General features: G+C 39.5%; 1 protein-coding gene and 1 long non-coding RNA gene across 12 annotated transcripts in view; one reads left to right on the top strand and one right to left on the bottom strand.

Moving 5' to 3' along the window:
- shank1 (SH3 and multiple ankyrin repeat domains 1) overlaps positions 1 to 23908 on the bottom strand; it is a 123135-nt gene that overhangs the window by 29309 nt on the left and 69918 nt on the right. For 10 of the 11 annotated variants that reach the window (XM_079861238.1, XM_079861237.1, XM_079861233.1 and 7 more), the window contains 12 exons: positions 23018 to 23089; positions 22738 to 22846; positions 21240 to 21394; positions 20987 to 21154; positions 19857 to 19973; positions 19456 to 19533; positions 18686 to 18752; positions 18161 to 18330; positions 17511 to 17635; positions 17174 to 17322; positions 15713 to 15826; positions 15249 to 15324 (listed from right to left, as the gene is read on the bottom strand). In XM_079861238.1, the coding sequence (XP_079717364.1) occupies positions 15249 to 15324; positions 15713 to 15826; positions 17174 to 17322; positions 17511 to 17635; positions 18161 to 18330; positions 18686 to 18752; positions 19456 to 19533; positions 19857 to 19973; positions 20987 to 21154; positions 21240 to 21394; positions 22738 to 22846; positions 23018 to 23089 (1400 nt within the window). The remainder of the gene's footprint in view (positions 1 to 15248; positions 15325 to 15712; positions 15827 to 17173; positions 17323 to 17510; positions 17636 to 18160; positions 18331 to 18685; positions 18753 to 19455; positions 19534 to 19856; positions 19974 to 20986; positions 21155 to 21239; positions 21395 to 22737; positions 22847 to 23017; positions 23090 to 23908) is intronic. The other variant, XM_079861235.1, reaches the window with a different exon arrangement.
- LOC307153729 lies at positions 11316 to 12649 on the top strand. The gene is made up of 4 exons (XR_013820191.1): positions 11316 to 11605; positions 11786 to 11931; positions 12248 to 12327; positions 12610 to 12649. It is a non-coding gene; the product is annotated as an uncharacterized lncRNA (long non-coding RNA).

Raw genomic sequence — 23908 nt, 5'->3', positions numbered from 1 at the left:
TTTCTCAGTCATACGCTACTCAGTTTGGTACATTATGAGATGTTGCAACTATAATTCCTCACCATTAGCATTAACAAGAGTATGTCCATCAACAATGTATAATTCAAATTTATTGTGGTGCACATGTGGGAACTGTATCAACAACAGCGCATTTGTTCGCCCAGCACTAACATGAATGACTGATCTAACAAACGTTTTAAAACAAATCTTGCTCCATCCTTTATCTTTACTCAAAGTAAAGGCAATCTGTATTAATAGACAGTTTTAGGTAAAAGAGGCCCATGGCTGATTAGCAGAAGTATTTCAGTAAGACAAAACCACAAATTTTGAACAACTGATTGAAAATATATACATCACCAATTATTCATACTTCCAGGTTGTGATTCTGAGGATCTAGCTGGTTTAAATAAACTGGGTACTGACTAATATTTCTAGAGCAAGCATTTTGCGAATCCCGAGTTGAACTCCAAGATTTGAGAAGTCGTCAGTAAAATGACGTTTGAGGGCTGGACAAGTTGTTCGCGGGTGGACGAATTACAACATAGGCGGTACAACAAATACATTGTGCAAATGTATTTTCTAGTGACGTAGAACCGTAAAACAGGAAGATTTGAATTAAAAACGACTCATGAAGGCACTCCAGAGTCGATTCTTTCTTTTGGGAGACAATAACTTTATTTTTAGTGAACTTTCGACTTTGCAACTTTGCAGAACGTTTACATTCACAAACAGCTATATATTGCATGAAAGGGAATATTCGAAAAACCATAACAGGGGCACTTTAATTCCGCAAGTTCCACACTCACAGTGCAAGAAATTCTGCATAGATTTATTTGCTGTAAAACAATGGAGAGCATTAGCAAATAAATACACACAGATGAACAAATAAAATAAATTATGTAATGATAAATTATGTTGAATTTGACACACTGCTTTTATTTACACAGTAAAGGAAGTGTCTTTTTCATGTGTTTTTTTCCCACAAACTCAAAAGTAGCAGTCGGTATGTGGTGTGACCAGCAGCTGCTTAGTGCATCTCATCTTCATGGACTGCAGCAGATTTGCAAGTTCACACGTCTGGGGCAACACATGGTTACACGTGGCTTGGCACTGCAAGGACGATCAGCTGTCCTTCCAGTCTCCCTGTAGCACTGTCTTACATTACGGACATTGCAGGTTATTGCTCAGTTTACTGCACATCTACAGTCCTCATGCCTCCTGCAGCAGGTCTGTAGCATGTTCATAAAGCAGATCAGGGACCCTGGGTATCCTTCTCATGGTGTTTTTCAGAGACAGTAGAAAGATCTCTCTAGTGCCCTGCAACTGTGTAACTTATTGTAACTGTGACCTCAATTGTCTACTTCTGCATGCAAACTGATATGGCCGGTTTCACAGACAAGGCTTAAGCCTAGTCTCAGACTAAAATGCATGTTTGAGCTGTTTTAACTGAAATCAACTTGCACTGATGTATCTTAAAATATTTCAGTGCCATTGTTTTGTCTCAAGATGCACATCAGTAATGTTTTTTTTCTAAGGCACGTTTAAAAAGCTACTTAACGCCCTAATTGAATTAAGACCTAATCCTGGCTTAATCTAAACCCTGTCTGTAAAACCAGGCTTTAGTGTCTTAAGGACTGTTCCACAGGTGCATGTGCAATAATTGAACAAGCATGAAAAACATTGTGTAAACCCTTTCCAGTAAAGATCTGTAAATCTTATTTGGATTTAATTATTTATTGGATTATTTGGAAAAATGATCTTTAAAATGCAGTATCCTGAAGGGATGTTTCTTTTTTGCTAACTTTAAATACTATAGTATCAAGTAAACGTGCCACTTTGCAGCCAGATTATCTGTCTTCCATGTTTGCTCGCAATACAAGCCTGTGTGAATGCTTGTGTGTGGCCAGTGCCAATCAGGTGCTGCTGAAATATTGTTTCAACTGTACCATACTGTACCCACATGCTGATAGTCACACTGTACACAGGCTCAGCCCTCAACCCACTCCATCTGTTAATTTCTCTCTCTCTCTCTCTCTCTCTCTTTCTCGTTGAATGCTTCTGAACTCCAGTCTCCATCTAAAAGCCAAATGTAAAAGCTTTCAGTGAACCTCTTAAAGAACATGAACCTGAGGCCAGGGGTCGCTCATATCTCCCTGTGAACTCTTTCAGTTACTCCTCTGTGTGTCACCTCCTACCCTTCTTTCTATCTCAGTCCTCTCTTCTCTCCAATAGTCCGTCCGCACTCCTCCTCACATATATTCCATCGTGCCTGCACAGAGGGATGCCAATGGTGGCCATTCTCCATATCACCCACTCATCCCTGCCCAGATCGAAAACAAGCCAGGAATGAATTGATGTGCAGAAAGTGATGGTCTCGCTTCAAGTTGGCACACCCTTTTTAAAGTTACAGACATCTCACAACCCGCTGAACCTCTCTGCCACACACACCTCACCATCCTCTCTCTCTCTCTCTCTCTCTCTCTCCTCTTTGGGCATTAAGTTCTCCTATGAAATGATACAGACACAGTTAATATAGTGGCCGCATCTGTAACTACTGAAGCCTACACAATCTCAGTGTACAACTATTAAGACGTTACACAATCTTCATGGTGACAAAACAACACTTGCAAACCACATTGCAGGCATTGTAAACACCACATGATGAAGAACGGTTGTCTTTGTTGAACTTTGGGAGTTTTAACCAAAGACAGGTCTAAGAGCTACCACATGATAACATCACTGAACATAGCACAAAAAAAATGTCGAACGGACACTGTACAAGATCATCAGCACCACATCAAACTAAACACACGCAGCAGGGGTTACGAGAAACCAGCGCAAAAGTCCCCTTGTGAACAATCATTCTTAATTCCTCGAATGTACACATGCAAATCACACACAGTGTGCATGATCACACACACAGAAAACCCAACAGCATCAATCCCTTCCAGTGAAGCTGGAACTCCTCTAAATCAGCAGCTAATAGAGCCCAGCACATTCTCTCTCCATCCCACACACACACGCGCACTCGCGTGCACAGAAACACACACCGGTTTAGCATTCTGTCCATCAGAGCAGTGGTCTATCTCGCTGGAGGCAGACATTGTTTTCTGCGGCCGTTAACAGAGAGACAGAAGCTGCGATTCACACACACGCACAAGCATGCATGCAGCAGTGGAGATGCGTTACGCTGGCTAATGCGCTTGCTCTTCCGCACATAGACACGCACACGTCCGAACGTGCACACACACGCACGCATTGCAACACATCCCTGCCTGTCGATCCACTCCATCACTCCGGCTCGTTCCTTGCACACATGCGGCGCTCTCTCAAGCCCACCTCCCTCCCTCCCAGCCGTGAGAAAAACATGAAAACAGCCAGTACCTGTAAATGAACCAGACGCTGCGATTCATAGGGCCTAGCGACGGCCAGGACGACGAGAGGGAGAGGGAGAGAGAGAGATCCTCCTCTCCGCATCCTCCCATCGCCATTTCCCCCCCCTCCTCCTCCTCCTCCACCTCCTCCTCCTCCTACTGCTGCTCCTCTTCCAGCCAGAGAACAGCGAGCGAGAGCCGCGCGAGGGGAGGAGAGGAGGAGAGAGAGACGGAGAGAGTGAGAACGAGGGCCTAGCTCTCCCAACCCTTTCATACTTAAGACGGAGAGAGAGAGCGAGAAAGAGAGAGAGAGAACGATGGTTCACTGTGACTGCGACAGAGGAGGAGGGAGAGTGAGCGAAGCAAGGAGAAAGAGAGGGAGGGAGGGCGAGATAGAGGGACAGAGAGAGAATGTGTGCTTGGAAGACATGGTTTAGCATGAAAGAGGACAGAAATGATGTAATTTGATGAAGGGACAGAGAGAGAGAGAGAGAGAGAGAGAGAGAGAGGAGCGCGAGGTGACTGAGTTTGTTTGCTGATTAGCTAATGCATGCATTGAATGTAAAGGATGCTAAGGGGCCGTTCACACAGGACACATTTTTGCATTTTAATAAAGCTTGGAATTAAAACGCAGGTGCCTCGAGAAGCATTTTTCGTCATTGCACCTCAAAAACGCAACAACACTCAGGGCGTGAGATGCTGTAAAAAACCTGCATGTAACGGTCAAAGGCGTCCTGCTAATGTAGGCACATGCCTAATGCGTGTATATGCACACCAGCTGCAGTATAGGAGGGTCAAACCTTTGGGAAGGTGCAATTGAAATGCCAAGCACCAGTTTCACCAGGGTAAGACACCTGTCACACACACACATCTGTCTCTCTTTTACTCCTTCTCATGTACACATATGCCTCTTCCTCTCTTCTTCAGCACCCGTGTGAGTTGAACAGAGCGATGTTTCTATCACTGCCTCCACTAGTCACCGTTTTCCCATTCATAAAACTGGCAGCAGCGTTTGAGAGGTAGAGACAGGAAACGAACAAGAGAGAAAGAGAGAGATAGAGCACTCTCTAGTGCTCTTGTCGGGTAGCCGTAGAGCACTACAGCTCTGAACCAACATCCGCTTATTACATCATCAATATCACAAGCTTCTGAATGAACATTTGTTTTTTTATTTCTACACACAGGTGGATTTTTCAAAGCCATTGCCTGTGGCCACACCTGATTCACAATCTTTGGATTTATTGTGCACTGATTGACATGCAATACAGCAGTCTGTTTTCTAGTTGAATATATTTTCAAATGTAATATCTTTCTGTGATGGCAAAGCTGAGTTTTCAGCATCATTACTCCAGTCTTCAGTGTCACATGATCCTTCAGAAATCATTCTAATATGCTGATTCGGTGCTCAAGAAACAGTTCTTATTACTATCAATGTTGAATAATCTTTTGTAACATTATACATTGTAAGACTGGAAAAACTGTAAGAGAGGGCAACTCTCTGAGAGAACAAAGGAAATTAACATTTGAACTCTCTTGCTATATTACCATCCCCATTCGAGACACGATCGCACTTGAGTTGATCACCTCCCAATTTACACATCATTCCCTTCACCCATCCCTACCTGAATTCACCCAAAAATCTATATGGCTTAATATGATCAATTATCATACAGTATTATACATGTTTGGTATCATTTGAAATGTCTCAGTGCGACTGGTACAAAGGTCTCATTCCCATAGAAGTAAACCAAAAAGGCAATAAGGTGTGGAGAGTTTAGAGATATCTTGTTAACTGCTGTGGGTGTGCCCCCATGTAAATCAACACTCTGTCCCCAGTAAGTCTGGGATGGTGATTAATGTAAATTCCCACTGTGAGCTCATGTTTACGTTTGAAAAGAGGTTTCTGCCTTGGTCTGAGTATTTAGGGAGATGCTGAAGAAGGCTCGTGGCGATTTGTAACTCAGATTAGCCTGTGATGCTGAGAGTGGCCGAGACTCTCAGCATCATGTATTTTCTAATGTCAGGTTCACATCTTTTCTCTTTATTCCAGAGCATTTGATGTTTTGTATTTATTATCTTTGAACTGATTATGAAATTGGCATGATACATTTACCTGACATAATAAATGATTTTATACTGACTGACTCTGAAATTGTTTTCCCAAGTAGATTAAATGGATTTGTATGTTCCTGCAAGTTTTGCATCAGATTAGTGACAACTAATATTTGGCATCAATTCAAGTGTACTTGGTTTGCAAAGACAAGAAGTGAATTTCCATTTAGAACAGCAAATGCTGCTTGACCAATCTGAATTTGGGTGTGTCTTACCTCTGTTTTAATTTAATGTTACTTTCGATAAGTGTACGTGGGAAACCATGGCATGGCCAATCCAAAACTATTATAAGAGATGTAATGTTGGTCAGCTTATATCTGTAATAGTGGCCATACCTCTACTGAAGTAAACGTTAAATTATGCAATTCCATGGTGGCTATACCAAAGTATCTTTGATTGTGTAAACGTGAATGTCACCGATCTCAGGTATATAGCAATTACCTCTGTTTGGTGACCAAAACTGATGAGCTTGTGAACATGAGACCCGCATTAAACAGAAGACGTGAGGACCTCTGAGCGACATAGTTTCCTAATCTGAACGGGGTAAAATATACTTAAAGAGTTAAAAATAATAATCAAACATTCGCTCACTTTTAATGATGCTCAGATATCATTAAAACCTTTTTCATTTATGGAGTCAGATGAAATAACGAGGTAATACATATGAGAAAATGTATTTCATTTAATCTTGTTGTGTTGCGTAAAAGGAAAGACAGTAACGCGCAAAAACCTTCACACGTCCTACCGGAAACCCTCATTTGGACCGTTAGTCGGGCTTACAACCTGTTTAGTAACATTATAAATGTAACATTATAAATAAATCTTTTGTAACATTATAAATATTTTTACTTAGCCTTGCTGAATTAAAGTATGAATTTCTTCTTAAAAATTCTTACTGACCCCAATTTTTTAATGGTAGTGTATATTGTTACAGTATATGTAACAGTATATTCATTATATTTGTCAAAAATATCACCTGTACAGTAAGTATCCTTTGTACTAGTAATTGCCTTGTCTCTTGTTTTGAAACCAAGTCTAAAAAAATACCTTTCTATTTACATAAAATTTACATTTCAAAGAGATCAAGATCATATTTCTTGGCAAAACATTAACAATACAAAAATACTTTTGTTTATAAACATATTATTTTCTAATTGACCAAAAGCCACAAAATTCAAAACTACTGCAATAAATAACTGAGTAATAGGACACATTCGAAAAAATTTCTAAAAGCATTAATAAAATAAGTTACTGTAAAACCTTCAAGAATGAAAGGCATTGTCTAATTAAAACATTAACCTTTAAATGTATAAAAGAAAACAAAAAGTATTTTGTAAAATAATTAACATAATTAAATAAAATTAATTAACCGTCAAAAAGTCAATGTTAATGAGCTCAATGTTTGTAATGGTCTGAGAGTCTCTACGTGTTAATCAGGCTAATAAGAAGACCATGGGTCAGCGACATTAGCTATGTATGCTACCATTGGTAGCACACAGTTGAGTAATCACTGTCACACAAGCAATAAGAGTAAGAGAGATTAATAATAATCTCACTGGACAGAGCCAAGTGGATCTGTTTACTTACACTACCTACTGTTTATCTCTAACTCTTCTTACTGACTCTTAAAGTGAATGTGGGTATTGCTCTTTTTTGTGGTGTATTTTTCATCCTTCTCTAAACTTGTTGCTCTGTTACTGTCTCTGCACCGTGGCAGATGTACACACTTCCACACCCATCTGCTTCCTCTTCTGCCTTCTGTCCATCTGACCTTTGTTCCTTCCTCTTCCTCTGCTTGTCCTCCCACACCTATCACACTCTGTCCCTTTCTGCCCTTTCTCCACCCCCCCCCCCCCCCCTGTATGCTATATTGTACAGCAGCAGCATGTCTTACTTGCTCACAGCAGCATGTCGTGCAGCAGCAGCAATAGCCAACAGCAGCATATCAGCATTGTCATATCCATGTAAGGCTAGAAGCTTACGCTGCTATTTTGAACCAATAATCCAAACAAAAAGCAGTTGAAGGATGATGTGCATAATTCAGTTAATTATCTGACTTATCCAATATATCCAATATATTTTTTATCCAATATAATTAATCTGACAAAACATAGGATTTAACTTGAATGCTTAACAAAAGTTATGATCACTTTAGCTTTCAACATTATCCGTGTAAAAGATTATCAGTGTAAAATGAAAGATTCTTATAGACTTTAAAGCATGCACATTTATTTATTATGTAACATGTTTAAATATACAGATAGTAGAATAGAACAAAATCCTGTATAGAAAAACATAGCTGTAACAAATAACGCACTGCTGTGCAGGAGAGGGCGTAAAAGCCTTTCTTGTAGTTTGAGGTTACGCACTGGTGTGCAGGAGTGGCAGGGTTAAAGCCTTTCTCCCCGATCAACAGTTATCTTTCCTTCTTATACCCTGAGAAAAGCATTGTTAAACATGAGTGGAATACCAACACTAAAGCCAACTGACAGAAAACCAAAAGATATGGCAAATGTTTGGTGATCAAGAGGGGGAGAAGAACATTAATATTCTCCTTAATGCATGTTTAAGCAGTAGGACCTAGATTGTACATTAGGATACTCTAATATCTCTATTAAGTTTACCACCTTTCAGTTCAGTTTATAAGTTGTCAGATGAGACCAAACAAGACAGTTATATGTAAGAACACATAAGTAGATAAATAGTAGTAGAAAGCACATGTGTCCTGTGAAGCAAATGGTACAGATGTGTCATTGAGGTGTAATCGACTCAATGAGTGTCCCAACAGTCCTCAACCAGCATATTGATGAAGCCCTTGCACTAAACAGGCATTAGCATACTGTGATGAAGAAGGCCATTGTGCCACGTTTAATTCACATGTACACCTTTAAAGGGATTTCTGAAGTACTAGGGCAGTAAAGAGTTCTACTTATATTTGCTCAGCCTTACCATGCCATCCATTCCCATGCCAAACACTCAGAGGGCCCTATTTTAACGATCTGAAATGCAAGTATCAAACGCGAAATGCAAGTAACTTTGTGGGCGGGTCTTGAGCGCTGTTGCTATTATACCGGCCGGATAAATGACTCTTGCGCCTGACGCAAATCTAAAATGGGTTGGTCTGAAGTAGCTTCATTATTCATAGGTGTGGTTTGGGCGTAACATGCAATAAACCAATCAGAGCGACATCTCACATTCCCTTTAAGAGCAGGCGTGCTTGTTCCATGGCAGATTGCTATTATAACGGCGGATTTGCCAGGCGCACACTGGGAGCGGTTCACAGCCGAGGAGACCGACGTTCTCGTCAGGGCCGTAAAAGACAGAGAAGTGACATTGTATGGGGATGGGAGAAACCCACCCAAATTAGTTTCGGTTAAACTGGCGTATACAATTTTTTTCACATCTTCATGGACACAACAATGATTTCCTTGTGTGTTAATATTTTTCCTTGCAATAATGTATGGTTTTCTAAAAATGGGAACTGCTGCTTCTGTGTGTAGATGAGAGAAGCAAAGTGTATGCGCGTTGTGCACACGCTACATTGATTATGGCCAAGCATGCGCCCTTAAAATAGCATATGAATAACATGCGCTGACTTTAGACTAGGTTTTTCCTGGTCAGTGGCGGAATTGTTTTCTGGAACTGCAAAATAGCACCAGGGAACGTTTGCGCCGGAACACGCCTCCTCTTTGCGCTGACTGCCCCCGGGAGCGCAAGTTAATTTCCTAATTTACCGACGTGCGTCTGTGGAGGGAAAAGTCTGCTGTGTGCGGGTGCAAAATAGGAATGATACACCCTATCTGGGTGCAAGATAGGGCCCAGAGAATTGTCATGACAGAAATCTTGTATGGCATCAGATGACTTTGAAAATAGTGCACAAGTAGAGCACATTTTTATGAAGTTTTGTAGCTTGACAGCCCCTGGAGCAGTAGTTTTCAAACTTTTGGACTCATTACAACATTATTCAAAGAGCCGACACTTCTAGTTTCTGTAAAGTCAAGTCAAGTCAAGTCAAGTTTATTTATATAGCGCTTTTCACAACGTAGGTTGTATCAAAGCAGCTTCACAGTATTAAATTAAAACAATACATCAATATTTGTTTCTAGTGGAATGTCCACGTTTGGTAATGCTGATCAATAGTATCGTTGATTGATTAATTAAATTAAATATCCCCAAATATCCCCAACTGAGCAAGCCAAAGGCAACAGTGGCAAGGAACCGAAAAACTCCATCAAGTGACCTAATGGAGAAAAAAAAAAAACCTTGGGAGAACCCAGGCTCAGTCGGGGGCCAGTTCTCCTCTAGCGTTTATGAACTAGAGACCGGATTTAACTGTAAGATTAAAAGTATTATATGAATGCCAGGCTGAAGAGATGCGTCTTTAATCTAGTTTTAAACTGGGAGAGCGAGTCTGAGCAACGAACAGTATCAGGAAGACTATTCCAGAGTTTTGGAGCTAAATGTGAAAATGCTCTCCCTCCTTTGGATGATCTGGATATCCTAGGTATGACCAAAAGCCTCGAATTTAGTGACCTTACAGAACGCGATGGATAGGGCGATAGAAGATCGGTTAAATAGACTGGAGCTAAGCCGTTTAGGGCTTTATAAGTCAGTAGCAATACCTTGTAGTTAATACGGGACTTTATAGGTAACCAATGTAGTGATGATAAAATTGGTGTTATATGATCATATTTTCTTGATCTAGTTAGAACTCTAGCGGCGGCATTTTGGACTAACTGTAGACTAACTGTAAACAAAATTGCAGGATCTAAGAAGTTTTAAGAGCTTGTTCTTCAGGGTTCCCAGTATTTTTAACCCATGAATTTTCCAGTTGGTTTATGATTTATTGAATAAAGATTGTACTTGCAATTTCTACCTGATCAAATATTTTTATATATATATATATATATATATATATATATATATATATACATTTTTTTGGGTTAAATTTTTGTGACTTTTTCAGGTCTAGAAATCACACTTTTAAAATTAGGCTAACTCATAAATCCAGGTTTTTCAAGACTGTGGGAATCCTAGTTCATCAAAGAACGCAAACAATTGGTTAGTGGGTGAATTACAATCCAAAGTATCTTGATTTTTTGTTGTTTTAGCTGATTTTACTGCAAGTTTAGTCATATTTTAAATTATTTTAAGTCATCTTGAGGCCCCTTTAAAGGTTAGCTGATGTCCCTTATAGTGGACCCTGGCCCCATGATTGAGATCCACTGCCCTACACTGAAAACAAAATGTAACATCTAAATTAACTGGTTTTATCCAAGTCAAAAACATTAATAAATATCGCTGAATCAACCAAAATACCTACCTAAATGTTTTTGGATTAAATCAGGAAGCAATATCTCTTTAACGTAACAATTTTAGGTTACCACTTTTTACAGTGTAGAGTCCCCATTCACTTCCAAATGTATATGGAAGCAAGCAGCTCAGACATTTAGCTAAACTTCTCATAGGGTTTCTAAACAACATGATGGTGAATACATAATGACAGAATCATCATTTTAGTGTGAACTATCCATTTAAAACCAAACACAAAATGTACCCACCGGACAATGCAAACACAAGAAGGTAGAGAAAGACCCCTCCCCCTCCCCTTGTCACCTCCCCCTCCTTTAACAATGTCTGTAAACAAAGCGGAACCTATGAATGCAGGAGGAGAGGGAGCGAGGGAATCGGAAAAGAGGGTAACACAGCCGAGCATCTCCATCGCACAGGAGGAAAAGGGTCAGGGATGAGATAACCGGGAAGAGAGAGACATGAGCAAGAAGAGAAAGAGTAAGCTAAAGGGGAGAGAAAGCAAAAACTCACATCATCTCTGTCAAAGCCTCTTTCGTTGGATGTCGATGTTGGTCCTCTTTGCCCTCCCCCTCCGTCTCCCTCTGCCTCCTTCGCTCTCTACGGCATTGCTGGATCCACAATCTACTGCCTTATTCTTCCTCTTTCTACAACTCTCACACTCTTTCTATCCTCCAGCATGGTACATGGGACTACACCACACCGCTGTTCATTCAGAGCATGTGTGTGATGAAGAGAGTGAGAGAGAGAGGAGGAGAGAAAGAGCGAGAGTGAGCAAGAGAGAGGGAGAAGCAGCAGGAATAGAGGGGGTAAGGAATAGTGGATAGTGCCAGAAGGTGTATGTGTGCTTGTACAGTACAGTATGTATTTGTGCACGTGTTCTTAATGCCAGAAAACTTGCTGGCACATTTTCAGTGAAGATCGCACAGGACTCATTTGGTGAACTTTTACCTAAAATTATAATGTATGTCCTTGACCCTATTTCACAGATCACTGTCCTATAAAGAGATCACGTGCGTTGGAAAGGGAAAAAGAGAGTGCTGCAAGGCGCTCAGGGACCGGGGCGCTGGAATTGTGACACAAATGAGCGTGCACGGACTGAATGAAGACGAGGAGCAGAGAAGGATGATGCAGAGTACTGTAGGTTCATATTAGTTTACCAATATAAAATGTGTTCATTGTTATTTGATGTTCATTGATGATACATGAACTAATATTAACCTTAAAATGTATTAAATGTACAAGTGGACATTTTCTACATATTCTACAAAATGTGTAGAAACATTAATCTAGATGAATAAATGCTGTAAAAGTATGTATAAACTTAGGGTCCCCTTGCATGTTAAAAAGGTGCCAAAAAGTTGATAGTTGTCAATAGTTGCAAGATGCTTCTGCATCCATTCATTCATCCATACATTTCTCTCTCTCCCTCTCTCTCTCTTCCTCTTTAGTGTCCTTCATAGTCTGACCTCCAGATGGAGTCACCACAGGAGTGGGAGGGTGATGGAGAGAAAATGAAAGAGTGCAGGGGGTGAGTAAAATGGGAGGAATTAAAAGAGAGAGAGGGAGCGCAAGGGAGAGTGAGAGCGGGATGAAGGGAGTGAGGAAGCCAAAAATAGAGGGGTGAAAAAATACTTAGAAACAGAAAAAAAGAGTAAAGAGTATCAATGTGTGTTAGTGTATTTCCACATGTGTGCCAATGGGAGCAAGTGCGTGTGACCCCCGAGATTCAGGGAATAAATAATAATGTGACTTATAATGTGTATATTTGTATGTAAATAATTCGCTGTGCTTGTATTGTGTTGTATTACAGGCTGCTGGGATGAGGTGAGTGTGAGCTCTCTCCATGACTGGGACAGAATGACATCACATGAAGCAGCTTTGTTTACTGTGAGGCGCTAATGAAAAGAGCTCAGTGGTGTTAATTTACCAGCACGCGACTCACAGACAGCTAGACAGACTGAGAGATAGAATGAGATTACAAAGTGGTCATCAAAAACAGATATAACAGTCTAAAGTTTCATGGGGCTATCATTTAAATTCAAAGGGGCTGGGACAATATTTTTAGACCCACCCTACTCCCCTAGGCTACAACATAGAGGACTTCAGTGACTCCCCTCGTTTTCCCAAGCCCCTGAAGATGGCCCTGAGTAGATGACAAATTTTATGAGAACCATGCTACGAAAGTAGATTACTGATGACTTGGGGGCTATTTACACAGAACTCGTCTTTGTGAAGTGGAATGAAAAAAAGTCTAGACATGATTTTAAAAGTTCAACTTCTTTTAACTTGAAAGCGCAATGGTATATATATATATATAATAAAAAATATATAATAAAAAAAAGTAATATGGAGCACCTAGAGAGACATTGGCCAAGGAGAACTGGCCCCCTGACTGAGCCTGGGTTCTCCCAAGGTTTTTTTTTTTCTCCATTCTGTCACATGATGGAGTTTTGGTTCCTTGGCACTGTTGCCTTTGGCTTTTGGCTTGCTTAGTTGGGGACACTTAATATTCAACAATATTTTTGATCTGCCTGCATTGACACCATTATATGAGAACTGAACTGAGCTCGCTGCATGGACGATGACATCACTGTTTTCTCTAGAGCGTGCTATATACGTATGTAAATGAACTAAATTAATAACTTTTTTTAACAACAAAAATGAACCATCACTGAATTTACTTAAGCTGGACTATGACGATATTTTCTTCTAGATTTGCTGTACAGCCGAAACAAAACTTTGTTGCATTATTTCCTATTTCCTGTAAAGCTGCTTTGAAACAATCTGTATTGTAAAAAACGCTATATAAATAAAGGTGACTTGACTTGACATGGTGGTGGAAAAAATATGAGATGGGAGGACAAAATGTATTTCAATGCTTTTGTGTTCTTTTGCAAAACTTTTGCGTTCTCCAAAGAAACTTTGCATTTGCTCACAATACCTATGCATTCCCTTGCAAAGAATGCAGAAGTTTTGCGAATGAATGCAAAGTTTCTTTGGGGATTGCAAACATTTTGCGAGCCAATGCAAAGATGCAAAACATGTTTTCCTCCCATCTCATACTTTTTCCATCACATTTTCCAGTCCCTATAGGGGCTCTGTAAATTAAAGACTTGTTTAAAATGATGAAAAATTCATTTTAAAGATTTTTTTTTAAGTTTTTACTATCTTAAATGGATAGTAAGATAAAATAACATACATCTTATTTTTGGGAATATATTTTGAGAAATGCCTCAGTGTTTATTTCCATACAATGGAAGTCAATGGTCACCAAAACTGTTTGGTAACCAACATTCTTCAAAACATCTTTTTTGGAGTTCCGCAGAAGAAAGAAAGTTAAAGTTTGTAACAAAATAAGGCAGTTTGACCATATAGTCCTCTTTTTGCTGGAAATGTCTATCTGGCCAGGATTTGGCTTTGTTTTGATATTGACATGCTCTCTACAGCCCTCATACATTCTAGGGACGCTTCAACATTGTTTTGACCATTCTCTGAAGATCTCAAGTCCTCACACACCACAGTTGTTCAATTATATACAATGCCTGCACACTATTGGTCAAACCATTTTCTGTCATTACCCTCATATTAACATATTACACATTACCCTCATATTAACATATTACATAGACTCGTCTCGTATTAACAGATTACAGCCTTCATACTAGTAGAATGAGTTGTGCTATGCCACACTTTAACCACTTCAATGACTACAGCAAGTAGATGTAAAGTAGTTTTTTTTTTTTTATCTCAAAATATCTCATAAAATATCTCAACAATCTGTAACCTGTAATTCAAATTTATTCGTGAATTACAATCAATGCATGTATCGCTTTACACTAAATATACTACATGAATTATCCTGTACTTAAACCATTGAAGTGACACATATCCCATTCTTCAATGTCAACCTCAGCTATTTAATTCTGAAATTAATTTAACATAACAGACTCGCATCTGATTTCCAAAACAAGCTTCACAGACCGCAAACATTGCAATGCATGAATCACATGCTGGCATCTCCATCTCCATGCCTGTCAGTCTATCACTCACTCACACTCACAGCAGTGCGAGAAAAGGTGCCAAGGCCTCCTCAGGTGAGTCGATGCCAACGGCAGCAGTTCAGAAGAACCGACAGAAAACTCTCCACGGCACGTGCACAAATGAAACTCATTCAAACACACGAGACATGCGTGTAAATGATAAAGAATGCACATCCCTTTAGATTGTTGACACTTGAGAGAAAATAATCTCTAGGTTTGGACATTTCTTTACCTTAAACAGCAAGATTTCTTTTGACCACCAATTTTTGTATTTCATACTGTATTTTATGCTTTAGTGAGTATTTTATGCCAGACCACTATAGCTAAACCAGGATAAACCAACTCTAAACTGGTCTTCTCACCAGAAAGTCCTTCATTACCAACATAAAAAGTGTAAAATTGTTCTTACCTGGGTGCATCAAAGCTGTCGTAGGATCCAACGGTGTAATGTCGGAAGAGTCGCTTGGCTCTCTCACTGCGGCTCTCTGAAAGACGCAAACACAACCGCATCCACATCATCACGAGTTTGTGTGCATGAGGGTCTAACTACAGCATGACAAGAAAATATATGTCCGACTTGAAGTTTCCCACTCCGACAGAGCGTGGTGGCCCAAACCACGGCGAGTTTAGCCAGCGTGAAATGGTACAATCGGTCTCTCTCACACTCCAGTAGTGCTGTAAACTATTAATAGTCATCATAGCTGCTCTCCCTCACAAGTCTGACATCACAACTTCATAGAGAAGCTTTGGACAGTCCGACTGTCCTACAACAACATCTGGGACAATCAAAATGACAGCTCCGAGTGTAGCGTGGATGTCTTTGATACTTATAACGTGCGTGTAATGTGTGTGCGTGTGAGAGAGGAGTCTCACCTGAACGAGACTCCAGGCTGCGGTGAGCCACCTCCTCCACGCAGTCAGAAGGGAACCAGCCCGTGCGCCCTCGAACCGTCCCCTCCCAGTAGCCTCCTTCACCCACACTCAGCACTGAGAGAATCAAGAGAGAAACAACAGTGTGTGTGTGTGTGTGTGAGCAGTAAACATATGAACAGTGTACAGCCACAAATATCCAGTATATAGACCAGAAGCGTCATGACCAAGAAACATTTTTGAATGGATTTTGAAGGGAACTGCAATCTTTCATAGAAAAGTTTCACGATTATTGTAGGCAAAAAGTGTTTATCTAAAATGCTGTGACAGAAATCACTCATTTAAGAGTTTACGTTTGTTCTGTCCAATTGAGTTTCCACCGATTATTTACTTTAAACTTTATGGCTTTTTCTGTTCATGACTTTTTTCCAGTCATTTTTTCATACATAGCTGTAAGCATGGTCCACATCCTTTTTGACCATACATTTCTATGACTTTTGCATGACTGTTCCATACAGAAATTGCTAGGCAGAATTTCTATTTTTGTCAGACAAACTTTTTGAAATTATTTCAACCAAAAATGAAAATTCTGTCAATAATTCTGTCTCATTTCCTCTTTGGGGGACAGCTACACAACTGACACTTTGACGCTTCAAAAAGTTTATAAAGAAATCGTAAAACTAAAACTTTTGAAGCATCAAAGTTTTAGTAGCATAGCTGTCAACGGAGGGACAGAAATCTCTCAGATTTTATCAAAAAGATCTTCATTTGTGTTCTGAAGATGAATGAAAATCTTATGGGTTTGGAACAACATGAGGGTGAGTAATTAGTGACAGAATTTTCCCGTATTTGGGTGATCTAACCCTTTAGTATATTTAAACAATTATTTGTATGCGTCTAAAATGATCAGAGATTTAATTATAGCTCAATGATGGATTTGGCTTTCTGAGCCAGAGAAATTTACATTCCTATAGTTTTACACTCCTATTTATACTACTGTTCAAAATCTTGGGGTCGGTAAATCTTCTTCTTTTTTTAAAGAAGTCTCTTATGCTCACCAAGGCTGCATTTATTTGATAAAAAATACAGTAAAAACAGTAATAAATAGGTGCATGACGCCCCTGATAAACACTCACTGAAACACACACACATTAAATCACAAATCACATGCAAAGTCACCATCACTTAAGAGTTTACTAATGTATGATGGGACATGCATATATGTAAGCTATGGTGACAGATCTAAACATGACACACACACACGCAAACTTGCATGCACGTTGACATTTCTCACAAACAGACATATACTGACATACCAACACATATCACCAGAATACATACACAGACAACGTTTATCCACACCTGTGAAAAACATACAGAAACAAACGCACATTTAATGGCACTCTTGTCGACAGACAATATATCATTGCTCCTGTCCACAAAGAGTCACACACACACATTCACCTTTGACTTTGTCTCCCTTGTTGAAGCTGATCTCGCGGTCCCCTTGGGCTGAGTGCGAGCGAGTGGCCACAAACACACGGCCAGGCACGGCACTGTAGAGACGCCGCCGCTGCCCGCTTGCTGTGCCCTGACTACTGATGGAGCCCGCCCTGTACAAAGGCACACATATCAGACAACAGGGTTAACATTCTTTCTATGCACATTTATTATTACCAGCTCTACTCAGTCAGGTGTCCGTCTTTATATAGAAATGAAGACGTGAATATTGATGACGATTTAGGCATAGAGTTCACTGAATGACAAGCTATAACCCTTGTACTTTCTCACTCTTTCTCACCCTTGTCTTCCACGTGTTTGCCGGCTCCGATCGTCTCTGTCACCTGTTCGGCCACGGGATGGGGAACGGGTTCGTGCTCCACGGGGACTGCTGGAGCTACGCAAGGTGCCGCCATGCTTTAGACCCTGACAGATACACACAAATACAATGAGAAGTAGAGTAACAATGCAAGTTTCTGATAAAATCTATGGGTAAGTATTTTGTGCAAATCAACAGAGTAAAACAATACTGTACACACAGTGTCAAACCAAAGGCTCAAGGTTTGGCTGGTTAGTATGGTCCAGTTAGTCCCTTAACTCCCATTGAGATGAACAGGAATGCTAATGAATAGCTTTAATGAATTTAAATGTATAATTGTCACATTTTTAATATTTATTATAATGAACTGTTTGTCTCTTGATGTCGTCTTAGCTTAAATCACTGATCTGTAAGTGTATTTATTTTATTTTATTTTATTATTCTGTGGCTATTGTGCTATGTACAGCACTTTGGTCAGTGCGAGCTGTGTTTAAATGTGCTATAAAAATACATTTTATTAATAATTATTAAAAAATTACTTTATATTACTAATTATATACTACCTTTCAAAAGTTGAATGGTAGTACACACACACACACACACACACACACACACACACACTCATAAATTACCTGCACAGAGACAATGTTTGATCCAGCAGCATTGGGAAAAGCGATCCAGTCTGGTACGTTCATGCTGTTGTCACTGTTGGCCCGCAAGAAGGGGTGAGGATGGGGCAATCCAAGAGTACGTGAACTCTCCCTCCTCTGGGGGGCGTACTTCGGAGACTCCAAAAATGGAACTGACACCAAATTAGGAGAGAAATAGTAATACAGAGAGAGAAGAGATGCAAAAAGAGACAGAAGTACACTCCAATTGCCCCAATACTGTCCTGCGAAATAGACTTCATAATATATGCACGTGTCGTCTGTGTTTGATGATGTTGCAAAGCATTAAAAATGAAGTGAACTTCAACATTTCCCCTGCTGAAGTGTATTGGGAGCAGTGAACACTGCTTAGGGACTGTGTGAATCGCTACACAGCTAAAGAGAGACAAAAGTATCAAGCTCCAAATGTCACACAGTTTGCAGTGCAAATAAATTATATAACACAGAATAAAAATACAGGCACAACCAAAATAAATCTCCGCTCCTTACCTACGTCTGATTCTCGATGGTTTTTAATGATTTCTCCCAGCTCAAAATGGCCAGACATCACAGCCACCTAGAAAAGAAGTTCACACACGCTTAATATTTGCATCTGTGAATGACGCACAGTGACGCAAGGCTTGGGAATAACATAATATTAAACAAACACACACACGCATCCACTTTCCACCATATTAAACACAAACGCATGATCACAGTCACAGCTGGGTCTGTGGAGATGGCTGAGGTTAAGTAAAACTATTTTGGCTCGCTGCAGCTTCACTCCACCTGGGACTCGCATAGCATACAAAAATTCTCCACGATAACACTGTGCCACTAGCAACACCAGATGGAAGTGCAAAAATAAAAGAATGTGTTTACAAGCACAACAAAACATTACATTTTAAAACCTTGATCATAAAGACTCCAATAAAGAGTTTTTTTCTCCAGTTTTGCCATCAAACAGACACGTGCACTAAATAAGCTGACAAAATTATGACATTTACATCATCTTGCACATTATAAGTATTATTATTATGCTAACGTAGAGTCATCTCTGCATATTTAACTGGAACATACAGAAGAAGGATGTATTTAATATCCAAAAAATACATTCGTCACATTTTAAGTTAACTTTAAGTATATAAACAGTATGAGGCTGGAAGAGTGTTTGTTGGAGTTCGGTTTTCTTTAATTACTTGGTTTAAGCTGTTAATAATATGCAGAGTGTTTAAAAACAAACCCAAACATTAACGTGCAAGTGACAGTCTAATAATTACCTGGAAGGGGGTCTGCCCACTGTTATTCTTTGTGTCCTTATTGGCTCCTCGATACAACAGAATTCGGACACAGCTCTCCTAAAAGTAGAATTAGCCAATAACAGCCACAAGACATTGAAGACATCTGATCCAGGCCATAAAATATAGTAAGAACTATTCATAAAAGTTTAGCACCGCAGTAAATATACCACTTGTACACAAAATAATAATATCTTCACAGGGACCTTTAAAGCATCACTAGAAAAACCATGCTACCAGCTTTACCAGTTAGTGAAAAGCATGGCTTTAATTTTTAAGGATGAAGAGAATGGCACCAAACCAGCATAAACCAGCCTGAAAATTCATGCTGGTGTAGATTTGATTATTTGTCTTGATTTTTGTGCCTAGATCGGCAGTTATACCTTGTTATATAATGCACATATGTGCAGGGCAGTGTTTCCTGAGGCATTCTGGGATGAGGAATCCGCACCATAAAAAAGTAGGTGCTCCAAGTGTTGAGAGTTCCCATTTTGACAAGCCTGGAGAGAGGGAGAGAGAGAGAAAAAAAGGGAAAGGAAATAGGATGGATAAAGAACAGCAAAGGATCCACAGGATCGTTCAGAGAGGAGGACAGAAAAAAAGAGAAGTGGATAGGAACAGGCAGAAACAGTCATTTGACATGAAGGAAGAAGAGGGAGAGAAGAATAGATCTTATGCATTGTCAGAACAGACACCTTTGCTAATTAACACCGCAGTGAATGTGTGAGTGAGAGGAAGAGAACGAAAGAATCAAAATAGATATGGAAATGCAGACATGCACAAAGAGAGGACAAAGACTCAGCAGAGATTCTCAACCAGTGGTACTTGAAAGAAATTTGAAATTGTCTCTGTTGCCTATACCTATGTTTGTATTATGTTTATGTTTCATTTAAATGTGTAAAATTTACAGTGAATTATACTTTTTTAGCGTTGATGATTATTGAATTTGAAGACTGAAAATGACTTTACTTTTGTTAAACATTTAATCTGGATTTCATTCAAATACCAAGTCAAATACCCCATAAGGACTTTCTCTGGGAAAGTTTCTGAATGATTTTCCCCTGAACTTGAATGGCAAAAAAAAAAGCTTAGGTGAAACTTGGTGAGTCTGTTTTTCACCCACTGTATTGACTGCTGTATTAAAGTAATAATACCCTTAATAATATTAAAACTTATAATGCTAAATTAAATCTAATATAATATGAGTCAAAAGGAACATGTTTCTGGTTAGTGTCCGTGAAACAGTACTTGAGTCTCACAAACGAAGGTACTGTGGAGGTAACTTGAAAAAAGCTGGGACAATAAAATAATAGAAGAAAAGTTTGGGGTTTTGTTTTGTTCAATGTTTTTGAAAGAAGAATAAAATTGTTTTATCAGCATAAGAATCACTGAAAATCTGAATTTAAGAAAATATACAAATTGTATGTTTAAAATAACACTCACTGACAATTATGAAACTGCATTTCCTGTATATATATATATCACACACAGTCTTCTCAGCATTTCTTTGTACCTGATGGGTCTCGTCCCAGCCATTCTCATCACGGAGCCCCAGCTTGGCTCTGTGGTACAGGAGGGTCTCGCAGCAGGAGGTGTCGCCCCCTATCAGCACAGTGTGGTAAAGAGGTGTGAGCCCACGGCGGTCCTTATAATCAGGAGATGCCCCCAAAGACAACAGCGTCTAGAAAAGAAAAAAAGAAACCAGATGATTAGATTTAAATATTAATATTTAATTATGAGCATATGTGGTTTTGTATATGTGTTACCAGTAGGGCAGTGTGTCCATGTGCTCTGACAGCCTTGTGGAGAGGAGTCAAGCCATCCTTTGCCCTAAAGTCAATGTGAGCTCCACCCATCACCAGCACCCTGATGTTCTCCCCTCCGCCCGACTCAGACTGCACGGCCAGAGTGAGTGGGGTCTCTGCCACACACACACACACACACACGTTTACTTGACTTTATTTATCTGCCTAAATGAGGACATAGCATAGACTTCTATTGATTTTATATACAGCTAACCAACACCCTAACCGAAACATTTATTTATTTATTTATTTATTTTTAAACTCTTCTTACAAATGAGGTTTTGTCATGTTTACCTTTCTTCTGGGTACAAATTTGTCCCTACACATACAAGTACCTACACAAGTACATAAACACACCAAAGATCAATTATTTATCTATCAGGCAAATGCATAATTACAAGCAATGTGGAAGTACGTTATTCGTATATTTTTTTGTGTTGATGTGAGAAGCTGTAATGTCAGATTGAACACAGACAAACTTCTTTTCGGTCGGATCTGTTTAATAAAGCAGTTGATCCATTTCACAAAGATTCTTTCACAAATCAAACTGATCCAGATCTCTTGTTCAACTCGATTCGTTTGCAGTGGTTAACAGCTTTATCATATTTTTCAGTACATTATTTAAAATATCTCCTTTTGTGTTCTACAGAAAAAAAATAAAGTTAGGTTTGGAACAACATGAACAACATTATTTTCATTTTTGGGTAAACTATGACTTTAAATACAACAGAATATCATAATCTTCCAGATAAGCCCCCTAGTGGTTGCAAAGAGTGCATCAGTTCTCACTCCACGTTAGCAGGGTCTGCTTTGAGAAGTGACTGTCAGCCTGGCAAGCACAACATCAACTCTGTGATAACGCAGACGACACAAACTGTGAACAACACTCAAGGTAGCCGTCTGGCACGTCACACTCTGCTGCAAACGGACACTAATATTACTCTGCATTGTCATCTGGTCCATAAAATTACTTTCACGGCATTTCTGGCCATGTCTCCATCTCACCAAAGCGCTAAAAACTTGTATTAATATGCCATAAAAGATGCTGCCCTGTTACATTCAAATTAATCAGTGGTTTTCCTTTGTTGACACGCATTGAACTGAACCACTGAGCTGAAGTAATAGTCTCATCTCATTAAACAGCCCAAAAGCAGTAATTGTGTTTTTGTTTGTTTGTTTAGGAAGCAGCCACTGAGTCTAACGTTAACCTTACGCTTTTGCTGCATAATTCAAACTCCAGATGACTTTTGTTAGAAACTGCATGGATCGCTTGAGAAGATGCAAATGTCCATTCCTGTAAACACTCATTGAATATTCATGCAGCCCTATTTCCATAAGCATATAGCATGTGTGGGCCAGTTTATGCTCTGCTGGCAGTAATTCATTATTCAGGCAGCTGCACTAATGGGAAGTTCATTAACTCTCACAGGAAGTAACAGCGCAGTGCCTGACACCTCACCTCCTGTATCAGGGTCGTGGTAGTTGGGGTCAAGTCCTTTGTCTATAAGTTTGGCTACCTTATCCGCAGCACCGGTCTGTATGTAGTCCATTAACTTCTTCAGACTGGCCTGTAGAGGGAGACACATACAATTGTTCACAGCCGTTCTCGCCAGGGCCCTGAGGATAAGCTACTTGTCATATTTAACACACACACTAACACGCAATTAGCACCCCTTGAATGTTCACTATATATTTGTGTTTGCAACCAAGAATAAGGTGATTTCTGTGGCGAAGCCTACCTTAGTGTGTAGTTTGGCCAGCTGTTTCTCATCAAGATTTGTCTGTTTGTACACCCTGGTTTTGTAGCGGAACTGTGTGAAAGTAAATCAAAATTAGAGAAGGAAAGATAACCGAGAGCTGCCCAAAAAACGTCAAGGCCTTTCATCAGTTACATGTTTATAGTAATAAGGTTTTATTATTTATAGTAAAGGCAGTTTTCTGTTTTTCTTAAACAAATTATTCAGAAAATGGCACAATTCATTTATGGACACTTCCTTTCATAGTATGGTTGTGTATATCAGATAACAGTAACTTAACTATTAAAAAACGTTTTAGGTGATTGAAATGAAGCTGAAATAAAATGTAAATATTACATGAAAACCTTTTTAAAAAATTGGACATTTATAAATGTTGCCTTGGCAACTAATTTAAACAAATATGTTGAAGTTGAAGTACTAAAATGACTAAACTAAAATTAAAACTGAAAATATAAAATTAAAAGCTAATTTAAAAAATAATAAATACTGTAAAGACTAGAACTAGAACAATCTTTAATGACAAAAATCATAAACTGAACAGAGAGTATATATGAAGGGGATATTTAAGGACTGAATAAGATACCGCTGATGACAGTTTATAACAGAAACAAACAGGGGCATAATCAGAAACCAAGGAAACCAAAAACTAAACAGAGTAGGGAAACAGTCCATAGTCGTGACAGTACTCCCCCCTCCTGGAAGGTGCGTCCTCATGCTGTAACTGACAGTTCGAGTGTGGAGGGAGGGAGTGGCTTTGGAGGAGGGTGTGGAGCTGGTGGTGGACAGGGATGAGGAGCAGGAGAAAGCGAGAAATACTATGGTGGAGCTGACGGCAGGAGGAGCCAGGGTGGAGCTTTGGCTGAATCCCCAGGC

This window comes from Squalius cephalus, assembly GCF_949319135.1.
Source record: "Squalius cephalus genome assembly, chromosome: 1".
Classification (NCBI taxonomy): Eukaryota; Metazoa; Chordata; class Actinopteri; order Cypriniformes; family Leuciscidae; genus Squalius; species Squalius cephalus.
The sequence above is the reverse complement of the archived record's forward strand: the minus strand, read 5'-3'. Positions and strand labels throughout refer to the sequence as shown.